This window comes from Salvia splendens, chromosome 17 (genome assembly GCF_004379255.2).
Source record: "Salvia splendens isolate huo1 chromosome 17, SspV2, whole genome shotgun sequence".
NCBI lineage: Eukaryota > Viridiplantae > Streptophyta > Magnoliopsida > Lamiales > Lamiaceae > Salvia > Salvia splendens.
In genome coordinates, this window is record NC_056048.1 from 14,108,818 (window position 1) to 14,136,802 (window position 27,985).

The following is a 27,985-nucleotide window of genomic DNA, read 5'->3' on the forward strand; positions in this document are numbered from 1 at the left end:
AGTAAGAGGCTTGTGCTATGGCTATAATGAGAAGTTTGAGAGGGGTCATAGGTGTGTTAGGAAACAACTATATCGTCTGGAAGTGGATGATGTTGTTGCTGGGTAAATAATGGCGGGTGAGACTGATTGTGTTGGTGAAGAACATACTGATGATGATGATAATCTACTGATTTCTATTCATGTTATTAGTGGATCGGTTTCTAAAGGATTTAGAACTATGAGAATCATTGGAAAAGTGGGAAAGAAGGCTGTGGATATTCTTATCGACTCTGGCAACACAACTTTTTGGATCTTCACCTTACTAAAGGTTTGGATCTTACACTGACTCAGGTCAAATCAGTGATGGTAGATGTGGCTGATGGGAATAGATTGAAATGTGATTCTGTGCAAGGGCTTGAAATGGGTACTGAGGCATACTCATCACTGATGTGTTCTTATTGCCTTTGGGAAATTGTGTTAGAGTTTGTATACTAGAAATCACATTTCGTGTGATTGAATACCGTAAAACTCTATATGTTATTTTCCAAAGGAATAAAACAGATTATTTTTGTTATAATGTTGTTATGTTTTACATTTAATGGATGTTTATAGCACATATAAATGTATAGGCAACGTAACAAAGTCTAAGTCTTTGTTTTAGTAGACCGGTTGTGGGCGTCGTCCACTTTAAGGTAACACGGTCAGCTCTGAACAAAGAAAAATAAGAATTTCACAACCTAGATAGGCCTAGACTACCTATCGTGAAAGATTGCAATGTCAGTCCGCATATTTCTAAGCCTTACTGAAATAAGATGACGTAGGTGTGGTATAGCACTGAATTAGATCTAACAGCAAGACGAGTCTTTATGCTATCTACTGAAAGATGAGGTCTTGATAATTAATTTCTTAATCAACGTATGTTAGCATTGAGCATACGGTATTGATTATGCACTACTTTGACTTACCAAAAGGTGCGGGTTTTTCGCAACTCAAGAATCCTGGTATATTGGGTAGTGGTGATTAATATCTAGCGGTGCTAGGAATGCTACTATATTGAATTGTGCACGAGGTGAGTCTCGTTTGATAACGTCCACAAGAAGAGTTCGAAACAAGGTTTTATTATTCGGAACCTAGCTAGTTGGAGTTTGATTACTCTATGAATAATAAATAAGCGTTTCTTGCTAAGTCTACTCTTGGAGATAATAATATGTTAATTAATTAAATCCATAGCAGACATTGATTAATTAATGGACGTTTTTATCTTAAGCGCGAGAAATTAATGACAAACAAATGGAAACCCGGAATACTTGTAATTTCGGATTTGGATGGGCAATGCAATATTACTTCTGTAGTGGCTGCTCGTAATATTCCAATATAAACTTATATTAAATTGTAGGTTCAATTTAATTAGTAAAAAGCTAATTGGGGGAGGCCATATCTAAATTCGTCCAAAGATCCCTGACTAATATGTGACTTAATATAAATAGAAGAATAAAGGAGATAGAAAATACACATTATTTTCTCCAAGAATTCTCGTCCAACTCCTATCCATCATAGGGGACGTTTTTGCTCTCTCCGTGAGCAGTTTCCGTATTCTTTATTTAAGGCCTAGTATTCTTGTGAGATCAGCCCACACTGATATTAGATTACAGTCCGGGAACCAGTCAGAAGATCCGTGGTTTAGTACTCAAGATCTTCACGTGGAGAAGACGCGAGCCATCTTCGATTCTTCAGTGAATCAACGAGGTAAATTGGCTAACTCCGTAGCAAGCGTGTTTTAGGGATTATTTGTGCTAGAGCATGTTTAAATTCAAGTTATGAGCCTGATACATGTGAGAATTACGCGAATAGAATTTCTCTAAATAATCTGCTAAATAGATCAGAATTATTATGTGATCCGTTTGAACGCACGCTTTCGCTGCCAACCCCTTCAAATTGTGTGATGAATCCGCGAATTTCTGATGTTAGTAAATGCTGGTAGAGAATGAAGACTACGGCACAAAGAATTTACGTGGTTCGATTTACTGAAGTAAATCTACGTCCACGGGAAGAAGGGAGGGCAAGATTGTATTGCTTGATCTGGGATTACAGCTTACAACACAGACTTGCTATATGATTTTATCTCTAGAGAGCTTAACCTTCTTCTATCTTATCTAAGTTCTATTTATACATTGAACTAAGATCGTGGCTTGCATCACCACCCTAAGTCGTGGATGTCGTGTAGGTCATGGCCTAAGATCGTGGATGTAGCGTAGGTCATGGCCTACGATCGTGGCCTGAGTTGACACCAAGTGGTAGTGGGTGTGTTGGAAGTTGTGGAAATCCTGTATGGGTCCACTAACTCCTTGTTCGGTCGAATACTGAGACCGAACTGCTTTGGTTGCCGATCTGAGAGCAGAGCTTGATGCCGACCTGAGAGCAGAGCTTGATTGGTTGGCTTTTACCGAGCTGTAGGCTGAGGCCGAACTCTTTGGTAATGCCGAACTCATACTCTTCCTTGGGCTTTGGGCTGATGGGCCGTCATTGCTGTTGGGCTTGTTTAGTACGCACCCCATCACTACCCCCCCCGAAGGGCGAAGTGAATCACTTCGGCGAAGTGAGTCACTTCGGCATTCTGGATAAAGGCAAGGGGGAGGCTGATGTCAGGGGACGTGCCTTGCATTAAATGCGACAGTAAAATCCGGCCGTTGAATCCTGAAAAGGTGGGATTCGAAACGGTGCGACGATTTTGAAATCTTCGCCGAATCTGATAAATACCTCCTTTCTTCATCATTGAAGCACTTTTGCGACTGCTTCTTCTGCACTCTCTCTTTTTTGCGAAAATTCTCTCTCCGCTTTCAAGAATTTCTTCAGACTTTCTTCACCTTCAAAAAGTAAGAAAAATGTCTTCTTCTTCTTCTTCTTCGGAGTCGGGTAGCGTTAGGAGAGGCGGTAAGGGGTCTTCTGGCCGGAAAGAGTCCGGGGAGAAGACCGTAGAGTATTTCCATAGTATTTTGAGTAAGGATACTGTGATATCCCTACCCGAAAAATACTTTTTTCCTGGGGGGAAGGCGGTGGTACCTGACGGTGATCATAGGGCTGACTCCCCGCCGGAGGGTTACGCCACCGTGTACGAGGCCTGCTTAGAATGCGGGCTTCGTTTCCCCCTCCCTTCTGCCTTTATAGATTTACTAGATTTTTTTCAGCTTCCTTTAGGCCAGGTGACTCCGAACTCTTGGAGGCACTTGTCGGCCTTCGCTGCCGAACTCCGTAGGTTAGGAAGGGATTTGTCTTTGAAGGCGATCCTTAAATTCTTTCAATTTAAGAGGAAGGGGTCTTGGTTTTACTTGATCCCTGTACAGCCCTTTAGGGCCTTTTGTAAAACGAAGTGGCCGAAGTGGCAAAACCGCTTCTTCTACTATGATAGGACCGCGGCTCCTAGTTTTCCCTGGAGAGGGCCGAAGTCCGTTATCCGTCATCCTCGGCCTGAACCGTTGGACGAGCTCGATGGCGAGCTCAACAAGATTCCCATAGTTAGGAAACAATACACGGAGTCTGAGCTCGTCAAGGGCGACGTCGTGTTCGACATCTCGTCTTCGGACGAAGAGGCCGAGGGTGAGGATTTCTCTTTATCTTTATGCTCTACTGCTTTAACGAAGAAAACTAACCTTGCTTTCTTGCTTTTTGGCAGTGTACATGCTGAACAAGGCTATCCGAAAGTCCTCCGAGCTTGTGGAGCCGGAGAGGCAGAGAGCCCCTCGCTCGGCGTCTGAAGCCGAGAAGAATCCGAAGAGGCAAAAAACCTCTTCTTCGGATCCGAAAGTGCCGGAGTCGTGTTCGGCTAAAGGGAAGGGGAAATTTCATGAGTCCCCAAGAGTGCCGGGGAAAGACCTGGTCATCTCCGAGGTGGTTGCAGACATCCCGGAACACGTCCCTGAGCCTTTTCAATGGCCGACGAATTTTGTGGAGGTAAGCTTTCTGACTTGGCTTCTTTTCCACATTTTTTGATGGCCATTCTGTTGAGTTTTTTCCTTGTTCATCTTCAGAGAGCCAAGCTCGTCTCCGTGGAGCTCTCCAAAGCATCCCACGACTACGAGGAGATGCAGAAGAAGATGCATCTTGCTCGTAGTCTGGCCGAACAGGCTGAGGCCAAATTTGAGAGGGCCCGAGCTGCTAGGATCTCGGCTCAGGATGAAGCCCGGTCAGCCAAAAAACCAGCTCATCATCCTGCAAGAGCAGACGAAGCACCGGGAGGCTCAGAAGGAGGCTGCCGCCGTGGCTGCCCAGGGGGAGGCTCTCCGTGTTTACACGGAGAAACTCTTTTTGAGCAGCCAGTTCTCGGCCTTTGTCGGTAGTCTGGTAAGGCTAATTACCGATAAGGGCGAGCAGGGGGCCGACGTCGTGCTGCCTCTGTACAGCCGAGAGATAGCAGCTCGGCTTCAGAATCTGCCGCTCCTTGAGGAGCTCGCTTCATCCTCGGTCCTGCTTTCTGCAGACCGAGTCCGGAGTTGTCGAGCTGATCGGGACGAGAACCTGGAGGCTATCTTTGCCTCCGTGGGACCCGTTTCACCCGCTTCGACTTACAACGGAGAGGGTGAGGCCGAGCCGCTGGAGCTGGAGGCCGAAGTCGAGCGGGCCGGGCATCCGGAGAAGGAAGCCGATCAGGAGGCGGAGGCGAGGCCGGCAGGATGCGAGGCCGAGGCTGAGGTAGCTCAGGAGAAAGAAGCTGAACCAGACCAAGGAGCCGGAGACGAAGCTGGCGGAGTATGATTTCGTCTCCCTTCTCTTAGTCTAGTTTCTTCCTTGTAAAATGGCCTTGAAGCCCTCCTAGTGTAAAAAATTTTCCTTGTGAATGAAAAATTCTCTACACTTGTCTTCGTATAGCTTTTCGTACTCGCCTTTATTCTTGTTGTATTTTACTATCTGCTCGGTACAGCTGCCGAACTAATATAGCTGCTTTGTACTCAAGGAGATGGAGATACTTCACTGGAAACGGCTGTACTCTTCGGCTTTAGACGAAGCTGAGAAAAGAGCTATAGCCGATCAGACGAAGAATGACGAGCTTCTGGCTCGTTTAGTGAAGCTGGATGCCGATAATAAGGACTTAGAGTCCGATAAGAAGGATCTGGAGGCCGAGCTGAATACGACCATTGCTGAGAGGACTGCGTACGAGGATTACATCCGTGTGCGCGGGGGAGTGACCATATCAGATGTTCAGAGTCGAGTTGACGAACTGTGGGAGGAATATCATGTACTCCGGAGGAACAATGCGCTGGAGAGCTCGGCTTGCCAACAAGTTGTGAAATCATTACGGCGCTGGGCTTCTCGGTACGACATCATTCTTTCCCGGCGTCCCGCAATCGAGAGATTCCTTAGGCATTTCCCGCCAACAGATGCTCGCACTCCAGATCAAGCCTCTGGTTCCCTTGTTCAAAATCCTACTCCAAGTCAACAACGAACTCCGGAACAGCCGGAAACGTCAAGACGAGAACGGGCTCAGGAGCAACCGGAATCGTCAAGACAGGGACGGACTGAAATTCGCCGAGGAGTTGTGACTATGAGCGAGCAAGATCAGCAGATGCTTATTGCAGAGACTCTTCATCGCCGAGGGGTTAGAGCTTCTGGGGCTCGCGGAAGAGGTGTTGGGTCGAGGATAGCATCTCGTCGACCTGCTTATTCTTCATCTGCTCGGAACAACCGAACTCGGCTTCCAGAGGATTTTGCAGATAGGTGGCTTAACTTCAGCAACCCTGGACAGTAGAATAGTCCTTTGTAATAGCGTAACGCCATTTTGTAGGGTAGCTGAGTTGTATGCCGAACAAGATTTGAAAAATGAAATTTTGTTTTCGCTTCTAACACTGTATTTACAGCTTAGCGAAAAAATTTCATCGTACTTGTCCTCGGTCTTATGAAGTAAACTTCTTTGACCGGACTTGGTCCTTGGTCTTATGAAGTAAACTTCTTTGACCGGACTTGGTCCTTGGTCTGATGAAATAAACATCTTTGACCGGACTCGTCTTTGGTCTGATGAAATAAACATCTTTGACCGGACTCGTCTTTGGTCTGATGAAATAAACATCTTTGACCGGACTTGGTTTGTGTTCTAATTTGGCGATTTTTGTCGCCGGGATCGAACTTTCCCTTGTCCTAATTCGGCGAGTTTTATCGCGTGGATCGGACTTTCCCAGTTAACCGAAGTGGTCTTATGCAGTAAACCTCTTTGACTAGACATGGTCGTCCCCGGTCTTATGAGGTAAACTTCTTTGACCGAACTTGGTCGTCCTAATTCGGCGAGGTTTATCGCGTGGATCGGACTTTCCCTTATTGCAGTTCGTTTCAGACGAAGTGCTTATTTCTTAAGCCGAATTGTGGTCTTGTATCTTCCTGAGAAGCTTGGACTCACAATCGTTGGCTTATTGCAGTTCGTTTCAGACGAAGTGCTTGTTAAGCTGAATTGCGGTCTTGTATCCTCCTTGGAAGCTTGGACTCACAATCGTTGGCTTATTGCAGTTCGTTTCAGACGGACTGCTTGTTAAGCTGAATTGTGGTCTTATATCCTCCTTAGAAGCTTGGACTCACAATAGTCTTTAATAATCGATCTAAAAAGGGGATCAGTCTTTAAAGAACGATATACCTTGGTACCATTTGTAAGAGACGACAAGCACATAGAGACAAAACACAGAGAGAAAAAATGAAAAAGACGAAGGAAAAAAACTTTAAACCTCTTTTTTTTTTAAAAAACGACAAGTAAAAGGTACAAGTAAGAAACAAACAAATAAAAACATATACCCCTATGACCGAGCTAGACACAAGACGGACTGACCGGACTTTTGTCTCTTACAAGTGGAACTTCTTGAGGTTGGAGACGTGCCATGTTCGGGGTACTTGTTCTCCTGACATGTGAGTCAATTTATAAGACCCTTTGCCGAGGACTTCTGACACCCGATATGGACCCTCCCATGTGGGTTCGAGTTTGCCCAGCTTTTCTGCTCGGCTTACTTCGTTGTTTCTCAAGACGAGATCTCCCACTTGAAATTGAAGCTTTTTCACCCTTTGGTTATAATACCGGGCTACTTGCTCCTTATACTTGGCTGCTTTTATGCACGCCAATTCTCTTCTTTCTTCGGCGAGATCTAGTTCTGCTCTCAGTCCGTCGTCATTCATTTCTGAGGAGAAATTTAGAGTTCGGGGACTGGGTACGCCGATCTCCACCGGAATTACGGCTTCAGTGCCGTACACCAGACTATACGGAGTTTCACCGTTGGAGGTTTTGGGTGTAGTTCGGTAGGACCATAGGACTTGAGGGAGATTTTCTACCCATTGTCCTTTGGCTTGTTCTAACCGAGCTTTTAACCCTTTCACCAGAATCCGGTTCGTTACTTCCGTTTGTCCGTTTGCTTGGGGATGGGAGACCGAAGTGAACCGCTGTTGAATGTTCAGCTCTTGGCACCAATTCTTGAACGTCTTGTCGGTGAACTGAGTCCCATTATCCGAGATGAGGATGTGGGGTATGCCAAATCGGCACACTATGTTCTTCCAGACGAAGTCCAATGCCTTTGAGCTCGTTATCGTAGCTAATGGTTCAGCCTCCACCCACTTCGTGAAGTAGTCCACGGCAACGATAAGGAATTTCATTTGCCGAGGAGCTTGAGGAAGTGGTCCCACTATGTCTATGCCCCATTGCATGAAAGGCCAAGGGCTTTGCATAGTGTATAGATCGGTCTGCGGCATCCTTGGGACATTTGCATGAATTTGGCACTTCGTACACTTCTTGACGAGCTGCACTGCCTCTTGTACCATGGTTGGCCAATAATATCCCCATCTCAGAACTTTTGTAGCTAAAGCTCTGGCTCCGATGTGGCTACCGCATGATCCTTCATGAACTTCTCTGAGGATGTAGTCCGTCTCTTCTGGTCCTACGCACCGCAATAACGGCTGGAGGTAAGACTTTCTAAAGAGGACTCCTTCATGAAGTTCGTACCGAAGTGCTCGGCACGTGATCTTCCGAGCTTCTCTCTTATCCTCGGGCAATTGTCCTTGATCCAGATACTGCAAGATCGGCGTCATCCAGTTCGGCGAGCTGGATACTGAATGTACCTCGGCTTCATCAATGCTTCGATGCATTAATTCTTCCGCCTTTGAGCTCGGATCTGAGGCCAACTTACTTAAGGTATCTGCTCGGCTATTTTCCGCTCTGGGAATGCGGATTATCCGAAAATAGGAGAAATTTCGGCTGATGCTTTGCGCTTTGTCCAAATACTTCTTCATTCTCTCGTCACGAGCTTCACTTGTGCCCAACATGTGATTTACTATGACTTGTGAATCACAATGGACTTTGAGAGATTTGACGAGCAGACTTTGCGCTAACTGGAGTCCGGCCAGGAGGGCTTCGTACTCGGCTTCATTATTAGTAGTGGGGAATAGGAACCGAAGTGAGTAGGTTACCTCGTGTCCGTCGGGAGCGACAAGTAGAATACCAGCTCCACTTCCCATCTTGTTTGAAGCTCCATCTACGAATCCGCTCCAGCAGTCCGGCGGCTCTACTTCGGATTCCAAGGGCTGTGCTAGTTCGGCATTGGCGGAATTCTTCTGTTCGGCAATAACAGGAATTGCTTGATCGAACTTTGCTTCTGCAAGAAAATCTGCCAAGGCTTGTCCCTTGATGGCTTTCCGAGGTAGATATTCAATTGTGTGCTCTCCCAACTCTATAGCCCACTTGGCGATTCTGCCTGATGCTTCTGGTTTGGTCAACACTTGCCGAAGTGGCAGATCAGTTAAGACGCATACCTTGTGAGCATAGAAGTATGGCCGCAGTCTCCTTGCTGCATTTACTAATGCCAGAGCAATCTTTTCCAGAGGTTGATACCTGGTTTCTGGACCTCTTAATGCTCGGCTTGTAAAATAGATGGGAAGCTGCTTTAGGCCTTCTTCTCGTACAAGCACCGCGCTGATGGTTTGATCCGATGCCGCTAAGTATAAGAATATTACTTCGGCTTCGGTTGGAGCAGAGAGAATAGGAAGCTCGGCTAGATAACTTTTGAGCTCGTCAAAGGCCTTTTTCTGCTCGGCTCCCCACTCGAACTTTGGTGCCTTTTTCAACACCTTGAAGAACGGCAGTTGCTTTTCGGCTGCTTGGGAAAGGAATCGATTCAGTGCGGCTAGACATCCGGTTAGCCTTTGCACGTCATGTATGGACTTCGGCATTGCCATGTTCTGAACGACTTGAACTTTTGAGGGGTTTGCCTTGAGTCCGTCCTTTGAAACCCAACAACCCAGAAACTTTCCCGAATCTACCAAAAAGGTACACTTTTGGGGATTAAGTTTGAGGTTGGCTTTCTTGAGCACGTTGAGAGTGGACTTGAGGTTGTGCTCGTACTCCGAAGTGCTTTTGCTTTTGACGACTATATCGTCAACATACACTTCGACCTCCTTTCCAATCAGGTGCCGAAAAAGCTTGTCTACCATCCTTTGATAAGTGGCTCCGGCATTCTTTAAACCGAATGGCATCTTTTTATAAGCGAAAATGCCGAAATCAGTAATGAAGGCCGTTTTTGAAGCGTCAATCTCATCCAGTAAAACTTGATGGTATCCTTTGTATAGATCAAGAAAACAAAAAATTTCAAAGCCTATCAAAGCTTCTACTTTTTTATCTATGTTCGAAAGGGGATAGCAATCTTTGGGACAGTGCTTATTTAGATCGGTGAAATCTATGCACATCCGCCATCCTCCTTCCTTTTTCTTGATCATGACAGGATTGGCCACCCACGAAGGATACTTCACTTCGAATAACACATCCGCCTTCAATAATTGACGGACTTCGTCATGGATGACTTGACTTCGTTCTGCCGCAAAGAGTCTTTGCTTCTGTTTTACCGGCCGGACCGAAGGATCAATATTTAACCGATGAGTGATTACCTCGGGGGGCACTCCGGTCATGTCCAACGGAGACCATGCAAAGACGTCTTTATACTCCTTGAGGAGCTGGATGGTTTTTTCCCGAAGTAGAGGCGTTCCCGCGAAGCCGATCTTAACCGTTCTGGATGGATCGTCTTCGTACAGCTGAACTGTCATCGAATTCGGCTCCGGTATGACTTCGGTCATTGCCTCTGACTCCGGCTGCTGTGATTGCTATGCTTGGTGGTGCCGATCTGACTGCTCGGCACTTCTAAGCGCAATTTGCAGACATTCCTTTGCTCTCTTTTGGTCACCTCGGATGACCGCTATCCCTCCTTTAGTAGGGATCTTGATGGTGAGGTGATAAGTGGAGCAAATGGCCCGAACTGTGTTGAGCCAGTCTCTTCCCAGGATGACGTTGTACGGGGACCGAGCTTTCACCACGAAAAACTCAATCATCGTACTGGAGCTAGTAGGCGCTTTCCCCACCGTGATCGGAAGGCTGATAATACCTTCAGGGCGGGTGTCCTCCTGGGCGAAGCTCTTCAGGGGAAGCGGAGCCGGACTGAGCCGAGCTGGGTCCACTTCTAGTTTGTCGAAGCACTCTTTGAAAAGAATGCTGACTGACGCTCCTGTATCCACAAACACCCTGTGGATCAGTTTGTTTGCCACTCCGGCTTGGATGACAATGGCGTCTTGGTGAGGAGAGATGGCCGGGACGGGATCAGCATCCGAGAACGTAATCACTTCGTCCTGCTTCAGCCTTTTATGCGTTGGCTCCTCTCGATTGGAGCCTCTGCGCTCTGACTTCAGGGACGACTTGGTCTTCCCGGCAGAGAGAGCGTCAATAGTCAGGATTACTCCATCATATTGCGGCTCGTCATCGTCTTCGGGATCCGGCTGCCTTTTCGGATCCTGAGGAGCGCAGTTCGCACCTCTCTGCTTCTTATTCTTCTTTGACTGCTTGCTTTGGTATTTTTTCAATGTCCCTGCCCTCACAAGAACATCGATACCTGCAGCCAAGTTTCTGCACTCCTCGGTATCGTGACCGTGGTCTTGATGGTAGGAGCAGTAGTTATCCTGGGGTCGGCGCGCGGCTGATTTCGTCATCCGCTTTGGCTTTTCGAACAGGTCAGAGTGCAGTTCGAAAATTTCCGCTCTCGGCTTGTTCAGCGGTACGAACTGAGCGGACGGCTTCTCGGGATTGAGACGGGGTCCCAATCTGTCTTGCACCGGAGTCCTTTGAATCCTTTCAAAAGGAGTTCGGCGAGGATGTCCCTGATCGCCAAAAGGAGTTCGGCGAGGATGTCCCTGATCGCTATGATCGGGCTTCCTCCTGTCTCCTCGGGATGAGCTGTCTAAAGACCGTTTGCGACGGTCAGCCTCATCGGCACGGGAGAACTGGTCCGCAATGTCCCACATCTCTTGAGCTGTTTGCGGACTGCATTCCACGAGCTTTCTGTAGAGAGCTCCGGGCAGGATTCCATTTTGGAATGCCGAAATGACAAGTAGATCGTTGAGATCATCTACTTGTAGGCATTCCTTGTGGAATCTCGTCATGAAGTCGCTGATCCTTTCGTCGCGACCTTGACGTATAGAAAGCAGCTGAGCCGAAGTGATCCGGGCTTCCGCTTTCTGAAAGAACCTCCTGTGGAAAGCATCCATTAGATCTCGGTAAGATCTAATGCTGCCTTGGGGGAGGCTATCGAACCACCTTCTCGCGTTCCCGATAAGCAGCTCGGGGAACAGCTTGCACATGTGGACCTCATTGAGACCCTGGTTCGCCATATTATACTGATAGCGTCCCAGGAAGTCATGAGGATCCACGAGTCCGTCATAGGTTATCGACGGAGTTCGGTAGTTCTGTGGAAGGGGAGTTCGGGTGATATCGTCCGAGAACGGAGTCTTCAATGCTCCGTACATGGCGAACCCGACATCTCTTCGGTATGGAGGAGATGGAGATCTCCTGTGATTCCGGTACCGAGGAGGAACAGGAATATGTCGGGGTTGAGGATTCTTCTTCCTGGAAGACACGGCACTACTGCGGTAGTGACTTTCATGTCTGGATGAGGAAGGAGAATCCTCCGTTTTCGTCTTCGGCTCTTGGCTCTTTTGCAGGAAGGCTAAGAACTCATCCTGCTTCTCAGCCAAGAACAGCTTGACAGCCTCATTCAAATCAGGCTGCTGGGAAGACTCAGTGGGACGATTTTTGGAGCGGCTTGTTCCTTCGCCATGAGAACTGGTGGTGGATTTATCCCTAGGCTGTTTTCCAGACCTATGGGATGGATTGGCTTCCTCCTGGTTCTCACGGGCAGGAATACGGGTACTCTGCGATCTGGTATGCATTTTTTGGGTGGAAAAAATGGATCAAAAATTCGCTTTATCACAAATTTTGTTCTCTGGTTCCCACAGACGGCGCCAGTGATGAATCCGCGAATTTCTGATGTTAGTAAATGCTGGTAGAGAATGAAGACTACGACACAAAGAATTTACGTGGTTCGATTTACTGAAGTAAATCTACGTCCACGGGAAGAAGGGAGGGCAAGATTGTATTGCTTGATCTGGGATTACAGCTTACAACACAGACTTGCTATATGATTTTATCTCTAGAGAGCTTAACCTTCTTCTATCTGATCTAAGTTCTATTTATATATTGAACTAAGATCGTGGCTTGCATCACCACCCTAAGTCGTGGATGTCGTGTAGGTCATGGCCTAAGATCGTGGATGTAGCGTAGGTCATGGCCTACGATCGTGGCCTGAGTTGACACCAAGTGGTAGTGGGTGTGTTGGAAGTTGTGGAAATCCTGTATGGGTCCACTAACTCCTTGTTCGGTCGAATACTGAGACCGAACTGCTTTGGTTGCCGATCTGAGAGCAGAGCTTGATGCCGACCTGAGAGCAGAGCTTGATTGGTTGGCTTTTACCGAGCTGTAGGCTGAGGCCGAACTCTTTGGTAATGCCGAACTCATACTCTTCCTTGGGCTTTGGGCTGATGGGCCGTCATTGCTGTTGGGCTTGTTTAGTACGCACCCCATCATTGTGATATGGTCTTAGGTATTCAATGGCTAGGGACATTGGGGGTTATTTCAATGGGATTTTAAGCATTTGATAATGGAGTTTAAACTACTGGGAAGAAGGCATTGTACGGCGGGGTAGTCAAATGAATCAGCTAGTGCAAGCTGTGTCTGAAAAGGAAATGAGTAAAATCATTTCTAACTGCCAGGGAATTCAGCTCTGCTGTATTAGGATGGTGGAAGAAGAAATTCCAGAATTAATAGCTGTGGATGGGGGAATTTGAGATGGAAATTCCCTTCGAAATACAATTTTTTTTGAAGTGTCAGAATCCCGTTTTTGCAGAACCTAAGGCACTTCCATCTATGAGATCCCATAATCACCACATTGTACTCACTAATGGTGTTTCCCCAGGAAACTCAAGGCCTTATCGACACACTGCGCTTAGAAAAACATCATTGAAAAAATTGTTTTTGATCTTCTGAAGCAAGGTTTTACCCAACCTAGCACTAGTCTTTTTTCCTCTCCAGTTGTGTTAGTAAAGAAAAAAGATGGCTCTCGGAGGATGTGTGTAGATTACCGGAGGTTGAACAAGATCACCGTGAAGGATAAATACCCTAATCCTTTGATTGATGAGCTTCTGGAAGAACTACATGGGGCTGCTATATTTTCAAAAATAGACTGATGGAGTACGTACTAAACAAGCCCAACAGCAGTAAAGCCCATCAGCCTAAAGCCCAAGAAAGAGTATCAGTTCGGCATGACTAAAGAGTATCAGTCCGGCATGACTAAAGAGTTCAGCTCGGCACAACCAAAGAGTTCGGCCCCAGCCTACAGCTCGGTAAAAGCCAACCAATCAAACTCTGCTCTCAGGTCGGCATCAAGCTCTACTCTCAGATCGGCAAAAGCTGCTCGGCAATAATTCAGCAGTTCGGTCTCAGTATTCGACCGAACTAGGAGATAGTGGACTCATGCAGGATTTCCACCTCCACTACACCCACGATCTATTTAGTGGTGTCAAGCAGTCATTAACTCATGCAGGATAGTGGACCCATGCAAGATCGCCACGATCTCCACGACATCCACTACCTAGTAAATGGCTGGCTCTACTCTCAGATCGGCAAAAGCTGCTCGGCAATAATTCAGCAGTTCGGTCTCAGTATTCGACCGAACTAGGAGATAGTGGACTCATGCAGGATTTCCACCTCCACTACACCCACGATCTATTTAGTGGTGTCAAGCAGTCATTAACTCATGCAGGATAGTGGACCCATGCAAGATCGCCACGATCTCCACGACATCCACTACCTAGTAAATGGCTGCATGCCACGATCTTGGTCCTTTGTATAAATAGAACCTAGATCAGATAGATAGGGTTAGACTCTCTCGCTCTCTAGAGATCAAATATAAAATAGCAAGTCTGTATTGTAAGCTGTAGAAAACAGATCAAGCAATACAACTCTGCCCTCTTTTCTTCCCGTGGACGTAGATTTACCTCAGTAAATCGAACCACGTAAATTCTCTGTGTCGTGATCTGCATTTTCCTGCATTCATCACCATCAAAAATTCGCGGACTCATCACTGGCGCCGTCTGTGGGAAACAGAGAACCAAATTTGTGATAAAGCGAATTCTTGACCCTTTTTCCACCCCAAAAAAATGCATACCAGATCACACACTACCCGTAATACCGTTCGTGAAAACCATGAGGAAGCTAGTCCAGCTCGCAGGTCTGAAAAACGGCCTCGGGAGACATCTACCTCCGGTTCTCACGAAGAAGGAACAAGCCACTCCAGGAGTCATCGCACCGAGTCTTCCCAGCAGCCCGATTTAAATGAAGCTGTCAAGCTGTTCTTGGCCGAGAAGCAGGAGGAGTTCTTAACCTTCCTGCAGAAGAGCCAACAGCCGGAGAAGACAACGACGGATTCTCCCTCCTCATCTAGGCATGAAAGTCACTACCGCAGTAGTGACGTGTCTTCCAGGAGAAAGAATCCTCAACCCCGACATGTTCCTGTTCCTCCTCGGTACCGGAACCACAGGAGAACTCCATCTCCTCCGTACCGAAGAGATATCGGGTTCGCCATGTACGGAGCATTAAAGACTCCGTTCTCGGACGATATCACCCGAACTCCTTTGCCGCGGAACTACCGGACACCGTCAATGACTTATGACGGGCTAGTGGATCCTCATGACTTCTTGGGACGCTATCAGTATAATATGGCGAACCAGGGTCTCAATGAGGTCCATATGTGCAAGCTGTTCCCCGAGCTGCTCATCGGGAACGCCAGAAGGTGGTTCGACAGCCTTCCTCAAGGCAGCATTAGATCCTACCGAGATCTAATGGATGCTTTCCACAGGAGGTTCTTTCAGAAAGCGGAAGCCCGGATCACTTCGGCTCAGCTGCTTTCTATACGTCAAGGTCACGACGAAAAGATCAGCGACTTTTTGACGAGATTCCACAAAGAATGCCTACAAGTAGATGATCTCAATGATCTACTTGTCATTTCGGCATTCCAAAATGGAATCCTTCCCGGAGCTCTCTACAGAAAGCTCGTGGAATGCAGTCCGCAAACAGCTCAAGAGATGTGGGACATTGCGGACCAGTTCGCCCGTGCCGATGAGGCAGACCGTCGAAAACGGTCTTTAGACAGCTCATCTAGAGGAGACGAAAAGAAGCCCGATCATAGCGATCAGAGGCTTCCTCGCCGAACTCCTTTTGAAAGAATTCAAAGGGCACCGGTACAAGGCAGATTGGGACCACGTCTCAATCCTGAGAAGCCGCCCGCTCAGTTCGTACCCTTAAACAAGTCAAGAGCGGAAATTTTCGAACTACATTCCGATATGTTCGAAAAACCAAGGCGGATGACGAAATCGACCGCGCGGCGACCTCAGGATCAATATTGCTCATTCCATCAAGACCACGGTCACGATACCGAGGAGTGCCGACATTTGGCTGCAGGTATTGATGCTCTTGTGAAAGCAGGGACATTAAAAAAATACCAAAGCAAGCAGCCGAAAAAGAACAAAAAACAGGGAGGTGCGAACTACGCTCCTCAGGATCCGAAAAGGCAACGGGATCCCGAAGACGATAACGAGCCGCAATATGATGGAGTAATCCTAACTATTGACGCTCTCCCTGCCGAGAAGACTAAATCGTCTCTGAAGTCATAGAGCAGAAAAAGGCTTTTGACGAGCTCAAAAGTTATTTAGCCGAGCTTCCAATTCTCTCTGCTCCAACAGATGCCGAAGTGATTTTCTTATACTTAGCGGCATCCGATCAAACCATTAGTGCGGTGCTTGTACGAGAAGAAGGCCTAAAGCAGTTTCCCATCTACTTTACAAGCCGAGCATTAAGAGGTCCAGAAACAAGGTATCAACCTCTGGAAAAAATTGCTCTGGCGTTAGTAAATGCAGCAAGGAGACTGCGGCCATACTTCTATGCTCACAAGGTATGCGTCTTAACCGATCTGCCTCTTCGGCAAGTTTTGACCAAGCCAGAAGCATCAGGCAGAATCGCCAAATGGGCCATAGAGCTGGGAGAACACTCAATCGAGTACCTACCTCGGAAAGCCATCAAGGGACAAGCCTTGGCAGATTTTCTTGCAGAGGCCAAGTTCGATCAAGCAATCCCTGTCATTGCCGAACAGAAAAATTCTGCCAATGCCGAACTAGCACAGCCCTTGGAATCCAAAGAAGAGCCGCCGGACTGCTGGAGCGGATTCGTAGATGGAGCTTCAAACAAGATGGGAAGCGGAGCTGGTATTTTACTTGTCGCTCCTGACGGACACGAGGTAACCTACTCACTTCGGTTCCTATTCCCCACTACTAATAATGAAGCCGAGTACGAAGCCCTCCTGGCCGGACTCCAGTTAGCGCAAAGTCTGCTCATCAAATCTCTCAAAGTCCATTGTGATTCACAAGTCATAGTAAATCACATGTTGGGTACAAGTGAAGCTCGTGACGAGAGAATGAAGAAGTATTTGGACAAAGCGCAAAGCATCAGCCGAAGTTTCTCCTATTTTCGGATAATCCGCATTCCCAGAGCGGAAAATAGCCGAGCAGATACCTTAAGTAAGTTGGCCTCAGATCCGAGCTCAAAGGCGGAAGAATTAATGCATCGAAGCATTGATGAAGCTGAGGTACATTCAGTATCCAGCTCGCCGAACTGGATGACGCCGATCTTGCAGTATCTGGATCAAGGACAATTGCCCGAGGATAAGAGAGAAGCTCGGAAGATCACGTGCCGAGCACTTCGGTACGAACTTCATGAAGGAGTCCTCTTTAGAAAGTCTTACCTCCAGCCGTTATTGCGGTGCGTAGGACCAGAAGAGACGGACTACATCCTCAGAGAAGTTCATGAAGGATCGTGCGGTAGCCACATCGGAGCTAGAGCTTTAGCCAAAAAAGTTCTAAGATGGGGATATTATTGGCCAACCTTGGTACAAGAAGCAGTGCAGCTCGTCAAGACCTGCCCGAAGTGCCAAATCCATGCAAACATCCCAAGGATGCCGCAGACCGATCTATCCACTATGCAGAGCCCTTGGCCTTTCATGCAATGGGGCATAGACATAGTGGGACCACTTCCTCAAGCTCCTCGGCAAATGAAATTCCTAATCGTTGCCGTGGACTACTTTACGAAGTGGGTGGAAGCTGAACCATTAGCTACGATAACGAGCTCGAAGGCATTGGATTTCGTCTGGAAGAACATAGTGTGCCGATTTGGCATACCCCACATCCTCATCTCGGATAACGGGACTCAGTTCACCGACAAGACGTTCAAGAATTGGTGCCAAGAGCTGAATATTCAACAGCGGTTCACTTCGGTCTCTCATCCACAAGCAAACGGACAAACGGAGGTAACAAATCGTATCCTGGTGAAAGGGTTAAAAGCTCGGTTAGAACAAGCCAAAGGACAATGGGTAGAAAATCTCCCTCAAGTCCTATGGTCCTACCGAACTACACCCACAACCTCCAACGGTGAAACTCCGTACAGTCTGGTGTACGGCACTGAAGCCGTGATTCCGGTGGAGATCGGCGTACCCAGTCCCCGAACTCTAAATTTCTCCTCAGAAATGAATGACGACGGACTGAGAGCCGAGCTAGATCTTGCCGAAGAAAGAAGAGAATTGGCATGCATAAAAGCAGCCAAGTACAAGGAGCAAGTAGCCCGGTATTATAACCAAAGGGTGAAGAAGCTGCAATTTCAAGTGGGAGATCTCGTCTTGAGAAACAACGAAGTAAGCCGAGCAGAAAAGCTGGGCAAGCTCGAACCCACATGGGAAGGTCCATATCGGGTGTCAGAAGTCCTCGGCAAAGGGTCTTACAAATTGGCTCACATGTCAGGAGAACAGGTACCCCGAGCATGGCACATTTCCAACCTCAAAAAATTCCATTTGTAAGAGACAGTCCGGTCAGTCAGTCTTGAGTCCTGTTCAGTCAATGTGCTTTATTTGGTTTACTTGGTCTTTATTTGTCTCTGTGCGTTTTGTCTGTGTGTTTTGTCTGTCTCTGTGCGTGTCGTCTCTTACAAATGTTACTGAGGTATCTTGTTCTTCGAAGGCTGATCCCCTTCTTAGAACATATACAAGCCAACGATTGTGAGTCAAAGCTTCTACAGAAGATACAAGACCACAATTCAGCTTAAACAAGCAGTTCGTCTGAAACGAGCTGCAATAAGCCAACGATTGTGAGTCAAAGCTTCTACAGAAGATACAAGACCACAATTCATCTTAAACAAGCAGTTCGTCTGAAACGAGCTGCAACAAGCCAACGATTGTGAAGTCCAAGCTTCTAAAGAGGATACAAGACCACAATTCGGCTCAAAAATCAAGCACTTCGTCTGAAACGAACTGCAACAAATGTCCGATTCACGCGATAAAACTTGCCTGAATTAGGACAAGGGAAAGTCCGATCCACGCGATAAAACTCGCCGAATTAGGACAAGGGAAAGTCCGATCCCCAAATTAGGACAACGGAAAGTTCGATCCGAGCGATAAAACTCGCCAAATTAGGACGCAAACCAAGTCCGGTCAAAGAAGAGTTCACTTCATCAGACCGAGGACAAACATCAACTTACCCCGTACCTTTATCCAGAATGCCGAAGTGATTCACTTCGCTTTCCGGGGGGGGGTAGTGATGGAGTACGTACTAAACAAGCCCAACAGCAGTAAAGCCCATCAGCCTAAAGCCCAAGAAAGAGTATCAGTTCGGCATGACTAAAGAGTATCAGCCCGGCATGACTAAAGAGTTCAGTTCGGCACAACCAAAGAGTTCGGCCCCAGCCTACAGCTCGGTAAAAGCCAACCAATCAAACTCTGCTCTCAGGTCGGCATCAAGCTCTACTCTCAGATCGGCAAAAGCTGCTCGGCAATAATTCAGCAGTTCGGTCTCAGTATTCGACCGAACTAGGAGATAGTGGACTCATGCAGGATTTCCACCTCCACTACACCCACGATCTATTTAGTGGTGTCAAGCAGTCATTAACTCATGCAGGATAGTGGACCCATGCAAGATCGCCACGATCTCCACGACATCCACTACCTAGTAAATGGCTGCATGCCACGATCTTGGTCCTTTGTATAAATAGAACCTAGATCAGATAGATAGGGTTAGACTCTCTCGCTTTCTAGAGATAAAATACAAAATAGCAAGTCTGTATTGTAAGCTGTAAGAAAACAGATCAAGCAATACAACTCTGCCCTCATTTCTTCCCGTGGACGTAGATTTACCTCAGTAAATCGAACCACGTAAAATCTCTGTGTCGTGATCTGCATCTTCCAGCATTCTTCACCATCAAAAATTCGCGGACTCATCACAGACCAAAGGGCAGGTTATCATCAGATTAGGATGGAGAAAGATGACATAACAAAAACTGCTTTTAGAACTCATGATGACCATTATGAGTTCACTGTCATGCCATTTGGCCTCACAAATGTCAGAGTCTCATGAATGACATCTTTCGGCCATACTTGAGAAGGTTCGTCTTGGTGTTTCTCGGATCCAGGATTCTTGATTCGGGGGTATGATAAGGTGTAACAACAATACAGAACTTCAAAATCTGAGTGATCGATTTTCTTCTCTTTATTCGGTTTTTTAAAAAAATCTTTGTTTTTAATTTTTTGCTTAAGAAACTTTATCATATATAAAAAATAATTATTGAAAAAATTATTTTACTTTTTGCATAATATGTTATTTTATTAAAAGCTATCTTTTAATTTATTCGAGGAAATATTTCAATTACTTTAATATAAAAAAGACATGCATCCTAACATTTTGTATAGAAATTATTTCTCGTATTTATATCCAAAATATTTTTTATATAGTATGATTCTATAGCAAGAAAAAATTACAAATTTAAGAAAACAATTCTATAAGAGAGCTACAAATGAGTGAAAAATATGTAACAAATAGTAAAAAAAATAATAAAAATAAAAACAACGTCAAAATAGATATATAAAAGATTGTAAAAAAAAGAGGCTACAAAATGAGTGAAAAGAAAATGTAACAAAGAGAAAAAAAAAACAAAGTGCTAAGATATGTGTGTAAGAAAGAAGTGGGTGATGGAACCCAGGCTTCGTTGCTCTGCAATTGAAGGATGCAACCGGTGGACCAATTATTATATAGGTCATATGCAATACACTCGTACCTCAGTGACCTCAACTAGTGTAAATTCTCCACTTAGGGCTGGTTTGATTGCCTATATAGTCCTAGATATCCATTCCTATCCATGTGTTTTTGAGTGTTTGTTTTTAGGAGCTTAAGGCAAGTTCAACCCTAAGAATGGCTTTGTTTTCAGGAACAGTGATGTGAGGAAACGATAGACGTCAATAAGAGGAGAATAGAGAAGTTTTGTTTTGTCCAAAACTTCAAATTAATTTAACTTGTTTTTCATCCATGTCATAATCGAAACGTTATGTTTTTGGTCCATCTAGACATTCTGATTTTCCACCTCAAAACAAAACGTTGTCATTTTAATCTACTACATATTCCAACATGTCACATAATATTTTATTTAGGTGGAAACTAGTTTTGGTAGCTATTGCATACAAAGTCAGACTTCATGACTTTTTCCTGTCTATGTTTTAAGTTTACCTACAAATCAGCTCAAGGACTAGTCACTGGCCCCGGCGATTGATAACATTGATAATTAAAAAAAATATCTGGTCAAAATTCGTGTGTATAGAATTAGAGTCTAATACCGCATAATAAAAATAATACTATGAGATTTTAATACAAACACATATTATTTTTTCGATACTAATGCAATAATTTAAATAATACTACAAAGACTTAAATAATTCATTTTTAAATAACACTACAAAGATTTAAATAATTTGTTTTGAGATAATATACAAAGATTTAATAATACCACAAAGCTTTTTGGGCCCTTGAAAAATCACAAAAGAAGTACATAAACATTAAAAAATCACAAGTTTGATCCTCAAATCAAACTAAATGGACAAATATACCCCTCAAGGGCTAAAGGGTTGAATAGTAAAAATCGAGACTAAACTCGGGCTTTATGGAACTTTTTGACTGAAAATGTGATTTTGTAAATATTGAGTACTAAAAAGATGCAAACCCCATTTTCTGGGTATTAGTTTTCTAGTTCACTCTTATTCTAATATGAGGATACGTGGGTTTGTTGTTGGGCCAAGGTAAATAATTGGATTTTGATTAATTGTTTATAAATAAAAAGAATAAGAATTTTATCTTTTCTAATATATGTGAAGGTTGTAACATTTCTTCTTATTTAAATATTTACGTGACTTTAAAATATGATAGTAACAAAGTAATCCTTTAATTGTTTATTAGCTTTTTCCTATTACAACATCTTACGTATCAAACGTATGCATTTGGAAGAATATAAAAAATGGTTTTTTGAGGTCATAAAATAAGAGAAAATATTAAAATACACCAGAAATAGTATGGAATCTCAACCTCCCAAACACAGTACTAGATTCAAGCAAAACAAATGAGTAGATTACAACCCCACCCTTTCAACAAAAGCTGATAATATATATATATATATATATATATATAGGGGTGTGATAAAATACAAACTCTCTAAAATACAAACTATACAAACTTTAATCATACTCACTTAATACAATTAATCACCGGTTAATATAAGAGATTTTTCTAATGTCAACATTTTGACATCGAAAAATCAGAATTTGGACACCCCCGTCGACAGAATTTGTACACTCCGTACATCCCCCGGTGACATAATTTGTACATTCCGTTGACATCGACCCCCGGTGACAGAATTTGTACAGTCCGTTGACATAATTTGTACACTCCGGTGACAGAATTTGTACACTCCGGTGACATAGTTTGTATAGTTTGTATTTTAGAGAGTTTGTATTTGATCACACCTCTATATATATATATATATATATATATATATATATATATAGTTGTGATCATATGATAACCCCCAATTTGTGTGATAACCCTATAACCAAATCCGGACCACACATATTTTCTAATCTTGTGGCTGAGATTCAAACTTAGATTTACTTCAAAAAAAAAGGCGCAGGGGGTAAATATGTCATTTCTCTCATTTAATTTCTGAATTTCGCTCCATTCTTTCATTCTCTCTCAGTTCGATTCTCTCCTCTTTCTCAGCAATTTTGTTTCCATATTCATCTTCTCATCGATTTTGTTCCCAGATTTGATGGTGTTGAGGGAAGAATTCTGGTTGATGAAGCTTCTGAAGCGGCAGACGACGCCGGATCTGGAACAGAATCGCACCGTCTCTTCCCGGAAGAAGGGGCCGTGAAATGTTGACTCTCCTCGCCACCGTCGTTAGACAAAGCTAGAGAGTCTTAATTTCATTCCAAAAATAATTGTACCGTAAAAAATGAGAAAGAGGGTGCATGTACAATTTGATTGGTACACCTCAAAACTATATATATATATATCTTTCTTTTGTAATATCAGCTGAAACTAAACTCAGCATCAACTCAGTTTTATAATTAATTTGATGATGATTTTATTCGAATGGGTGAGATCTTCTTTATATGTTCAGTAAAAAAAAATTTGAAAGAGGTTTTAGTGTCTTTTTTATGTGTAATCTTGCTTAGTAGTTAAACATAAAAAAATCATTTTTTGTATATTTGATGAGCTATCCAATACATAGTTGTCTACATGTTCTTCATTGTAATGATGCTAAAATGATAGTTTTGCCGGATAGAATGATACTCTGAGTTGATAAAATGATAGTTTTGCCGGATAGAATGATACTCTGAGTTGATAAAATGATACTTATACTTTTATCCCCTGAAACTATCATTTTATCAAGTGCAACTATCATTTTACCTTCTGAAACTATCATTTTATCCCCTGAAACTATCATTTTACCTTCTGAAACTATCATTTTATCCCCTGAAACTATCATTTTATCAAGTGCAACTATCATGTTACCTTCTGAAACTATCATTTTATCCCCTGAAACTATCATTTTATCCCCTGAAATGAAAGTTGAATTGCATGGATGAATAAGTATCCAACTTCAGAGGTTGATGACTGTGCAGTGGCCTGCCTCTTTCTCAACTCAACAACCAATTCAACACCACACCCACTAGCCCAACTCACACAACACTAATACTCCATGTTTTGGTAATCGTTTAAGATTTCCAACTACTATATGTTTTATTACTGCATATTGTGGGATGGGATTCAAGCTTCTTCATAATTACTGTTGTTCCTTCGATATTTTTTTATTTTTGTTCATTATAATTTCTAGTTGTTTCACTGATTTATAGTTGTTTCACTGATGTAAAGTGATGTGTTTTGTGAAAAAGAGTGAAGTGTTTTCTGAACAAGAGTGATGTGTTTTGTGAACAAGAGTGAAGTGTTTTCCGAACAAGAGTGATGTGTTTTGTGAACAAGAGTGAAGTAAAATCAGAATAAGAGTGAAGTGTTTTGTGAACAAGAGTGATGTGTTTTGTGAACAAGAGTGAAGTAAAATCAGAATAAGAGTGATGTGTTTTCTGAACAAGAGTGATGTGTTTTGTGAACAAGAGTGAAGTAAAATCAGAATAAGAGTGATGTGTTTTGTGAATAAGAGTGAAGTATTTTTTGAACAAGATTGATGTGTTTTGTGAAAAAGAGTGAAGTGTTTTCTGAACAAGAGTGATGTGTTTTGTGAACAAGAGTGAAGTGTTTTCCGAACAAGAGTGATGTGTTTTCCGAACAAGAGTGAAGTAAAATCAGAATAAGAGTGAAGTGTTTTCTAAACAAGAGTGATGTGTTTTGTGAACAAGAGTGAAGTGTTTTTTGAACAAGAGTGATGTGTTTTGTGAAAAAGAGTGAAGTGTTTTCTGAACAAGAGTGATGTGTATTGTGAACAAGAGTGAAGTGTTTTCTGAACAAGAGTGATGTGTTTTGTGAACAAGAGTGAAGTAAAATCAGAATAAGAGTGATGTATTTTTTGAAAAAAGTGATATGTTTTGTGAACAAGAGTGAAGTAAAATCAGAATAAGAGTGATGTGTTTTGTGAACAAGAATGAAGTGCAACTATCATTTTACCTTCTGAAACTATCATTTTATCCCTTGAAACTATCATTTTATCAAGTGCAACTATCATTTTACCTTCTGAAACTATCATTTTATATGATAATATTAGCTTTCAATACAACTTTCAATTTGTTGCGATTTTATTAACAAGCTAAAATCTCCAAATCAAAAATTGAAGATCAGTATTATTCCTTTCATTTCTTAAAAGTAATGCTATTTTCATTCGTCGAAAACGTTTTCCACAACTCATTACCTCTAATTAATAATGTGTACAATACAACAAGCAAAGTTTAGTATTCTCCAAATTTTGGGATTTTAGATAAAAATATTTATGTATATTAATCATATCAAAATTATCCATATGCACTGTATATTATTCCGCAGCATTCTATACAACGCGGCATTGCTTCTCCCACCCTACACCACCCCCCTCCCCCAGCATTCTATACAAGGCGTAGAGGATAAATATGTCTTTTCCCTCATTTAATTTCTGAATTTCGCTCCATTCTTTAATTCTCTCTCAGTTCGATTCTCTCCTCTTTCTCAGCGATTTTGTTTCCATATTCCTCTTCTCATCGATTTTGTTCCCAGATTTGAATCCGATTTGGTTCATTATTCCATAATCTCAAGATTTTGTTTCCATATTTCTCGCATAATTGTGAATTGTGATCGGTGTGATGTTTTCAATTTTGCGTTCTTATTTTCATTGATTACATGTTCAATTGTTGTCAGAATTCGCTTCGATGGAGTCTGTAGCAAATAACGAAGGTAACAATCATCATCTATTATTTAGCTTATTGATTGTGTTCATATTTTAATGTATTGATTGTTTTGCTTCATGTATTGAATTTGATTTTAGAATAATATTAGCTATCAATTGGTTTATGTTTCTGATGTATTGAGCTTCATATTTAATTATATTATGTAGTGTTAAGATGATACTTTTGGCTTATAAATGTTAGGTGTACTGTATAAAATGATAGTTTTGTCAGATAGAATGATACTCTGAGTTGATAAAATGATACTTTTGTCGGATAGAATGATACTCTAAGTTGATAAAATGATAGTTTAGCAGGATAGAATGATACTCTGAGTTAATAAAATGATAGTTTTGCCGGATAGAATGATACTCTGAGTTGATAAAATGATAGTTTTGCCGGATAGAATGTTACTCTGAGTTGATAAAATGATAGTTTTGGTTTATAAAATGATAGTTTTGTCGCATAGAATGATACTCTGAGTTGATAAAATGATACTTTTACTGATTTGTAGGTATGTACATTCCTGTTTGTGATGATGCTTTGAAGCCAATGATTGGTAGTTAAGATGATACTTTTGGCTTATAAATGTTAGGTGTACTGCATAAAATGATAGTTTTGCTTCATAGAATGATACTCTGAGTTGATAAAATGATACTTTTGCCGATAGAATGATACTCTGAGTTGATAAAATGATAGTTTTGCCAGATAGAATGACGGATAGAATGATAGTCTGAGTTGATAAAATGATACTTTGGCTTATAAATGTTAGGTTTACTGCATAAATAAAATGATAGTTTTGCCCGATAGAATGATAATCTGAGTTGATAAAATGATAGTTTTACTGATTTGTAGGTATGTACATTCCTGTTAGTGATGATGCTTTGAAGCCAATGATTGGTATGAAATTCAATACATTAGTAGAAGCATCTGATTTCTATGAACATTATGCTCGTTCAGTTGGTTTTGGCATTCGTAAACTGGGCAACAAATCAGTTCATGGTATTATTAAGTGGCAGTATTTGGCTTGCAGCAGACAAGGCTCTAAGAATTTTATACTTGGTGATGCATCCAAATCAACTGAAGTGTCTGTTAAGAAGCGCAGGGGTGTCGGTCATTTAGGTGTGAACGTCTTGCTAAGCTCAACTTGAGATATTTTTCAGATGGCATGAGCAAAGGGTATGAGGTTTGTCAGTTTGTGGAGTATCATAATCACTTAATGGTTGCGGATGAGCATAGGCATTTTATGACGGCCAATCGCAGTCTGGATCCTATCCATCGGAGGTTTATGGAGGATTGTGGCAGGTGTAATATTGGTCCAACACTCACATTCAAACTTCTGAAGGAGATAATGGGGACCTGAAAATGTTGGATGTGATATTATTGATATTAGAAATGGTTATCGCGATATTATGTCCAATATTGATGGTTCAGATGCTCAAATGATTTTTGATTATATGCATTCTCAAAAGGAATCATCGGATGCCTTCTATTATGAAATTGAGATAGGATCTCATGGAAAGTTAACTAAACTCTTCTGGGCTGATGCTATTTCAAGACGAAATTATTATATGTTTGGAGATGTAATTTCATTTGACTCAACATACAACACTAACAGATATATTACTTTTGTTGCTAAAAGACATAAAATGATACTTTCGGCTGATAAAATGATATTCTTAGCTGATAAAATGATACTTTTCTGTATGTATGAAAATATAATTCATTTTTATGTTATGTTCTGAAGGTATTGCATGATTTTTGCTCCATTCACTGGAAAAGATAACCATTCCAGAGCAGTTACATTTGGAGCTGGATTGTTATCAAGTGAAGGTAGAGACTCATATGCTTGGTTGTTTGGCTGTTTTGTTCGATGTATGGGGGTAGCACCCAAATTGATTATCACTGATCAAGATTGGGGGATGAAACTTGTTGTTCAACAAGTACTTTTACAAACAAGGCACCGATGGTGCATGTGGCATATTATGGTTAAGGTGTCAGATAAGTTGCCCAAATCCTTGCTTGGTAATGAAGATTTCAAAAAAGAGTTGAATGCATGTGTTTGGTCTGATTTGTTACAGCCTGATGAGTTTGATATAATATGGAATGATATTATGGAACGGTATGGATTAGAAGACGTCCACTGGTTTGGATCGATGTTTGAAGATAGAGAATTCTGGGTTCCTGCTTATTTTCAAGATTTTCCCATGAGGTCGCTTCTTAGGACTACATCAATGTCTGAATCAGAGAATAGCTTTTTTAAAAACTACACAAAGCCTCGTGCAAATCTTGTACAGTTCATCAATTTCTTTAACTATGCTGTGGGAGATCAAAGGAATGTCAATTCACGATTGAACTACTTGGATTACTCAACTATTCCTGATTTGTCAACCCAATTGCCTATTGAGAAGCATGCATCTACAATCTACACTGATTCTATTTTCAAACATGTACAACAGGAAATAAGTATGGTATGTGAGATTGTTTCGATAACTGTTGAGGATAACATCAAGATGCATAAGGCCAATGACCAATATGATAGAACATGGGATGTTAAGTATGATTGTAAACAAGACACATTCGACTGTAGTTGTAAGAAGTTTTCCAGAATTGGTTTGTTATGCTGTCATATATTTTGTTTGTTGAAGAATAAGTCTGCTAATCTCATTCCTGAGAAATATTTTGGTCGAAGGTGGTTGAAGAGCTCTTTACTAAAGGCAGCCCATGGTCTACCATCTTAGGAGATACAACCATTTGAACATGTGCTCCATTTTTAACCTTATTTTGTAAAAACTCTATTTTTCAGTCAGATAAATGATACTCCCTCCGTCCCAGTTTAA

The 27,985-nt window shown here is 42.8% G+C and overlaps 1 protein-coding gene across 1 annotated transcript; it reads left to right on the top strand.

Moving 5' to 3' along the window:
• The first annotated feature begins 109 nt into the window (after positions 1–109).
• Positions 110–27,959, top strand: LOC121774338 (protein FAR1-RELATED SEQUENCE 5-like). The gene is made up of 5 exons (XM_042171230.1): positions 110–235; positions 331–403; positions 26,309–26,450; positions 26,893–27,758; positions 27,952–27,959. The coding sequence occupies exons 1-5, from the start codon at positions 110–112 to the stop codon at positions 27,957–27,959; spliced, it is 1,215 nt and encodes a 404-aa protein (XP_042027164.1).
• Positions 27,960–27,985: the final 26 nt, after the last annotated feature.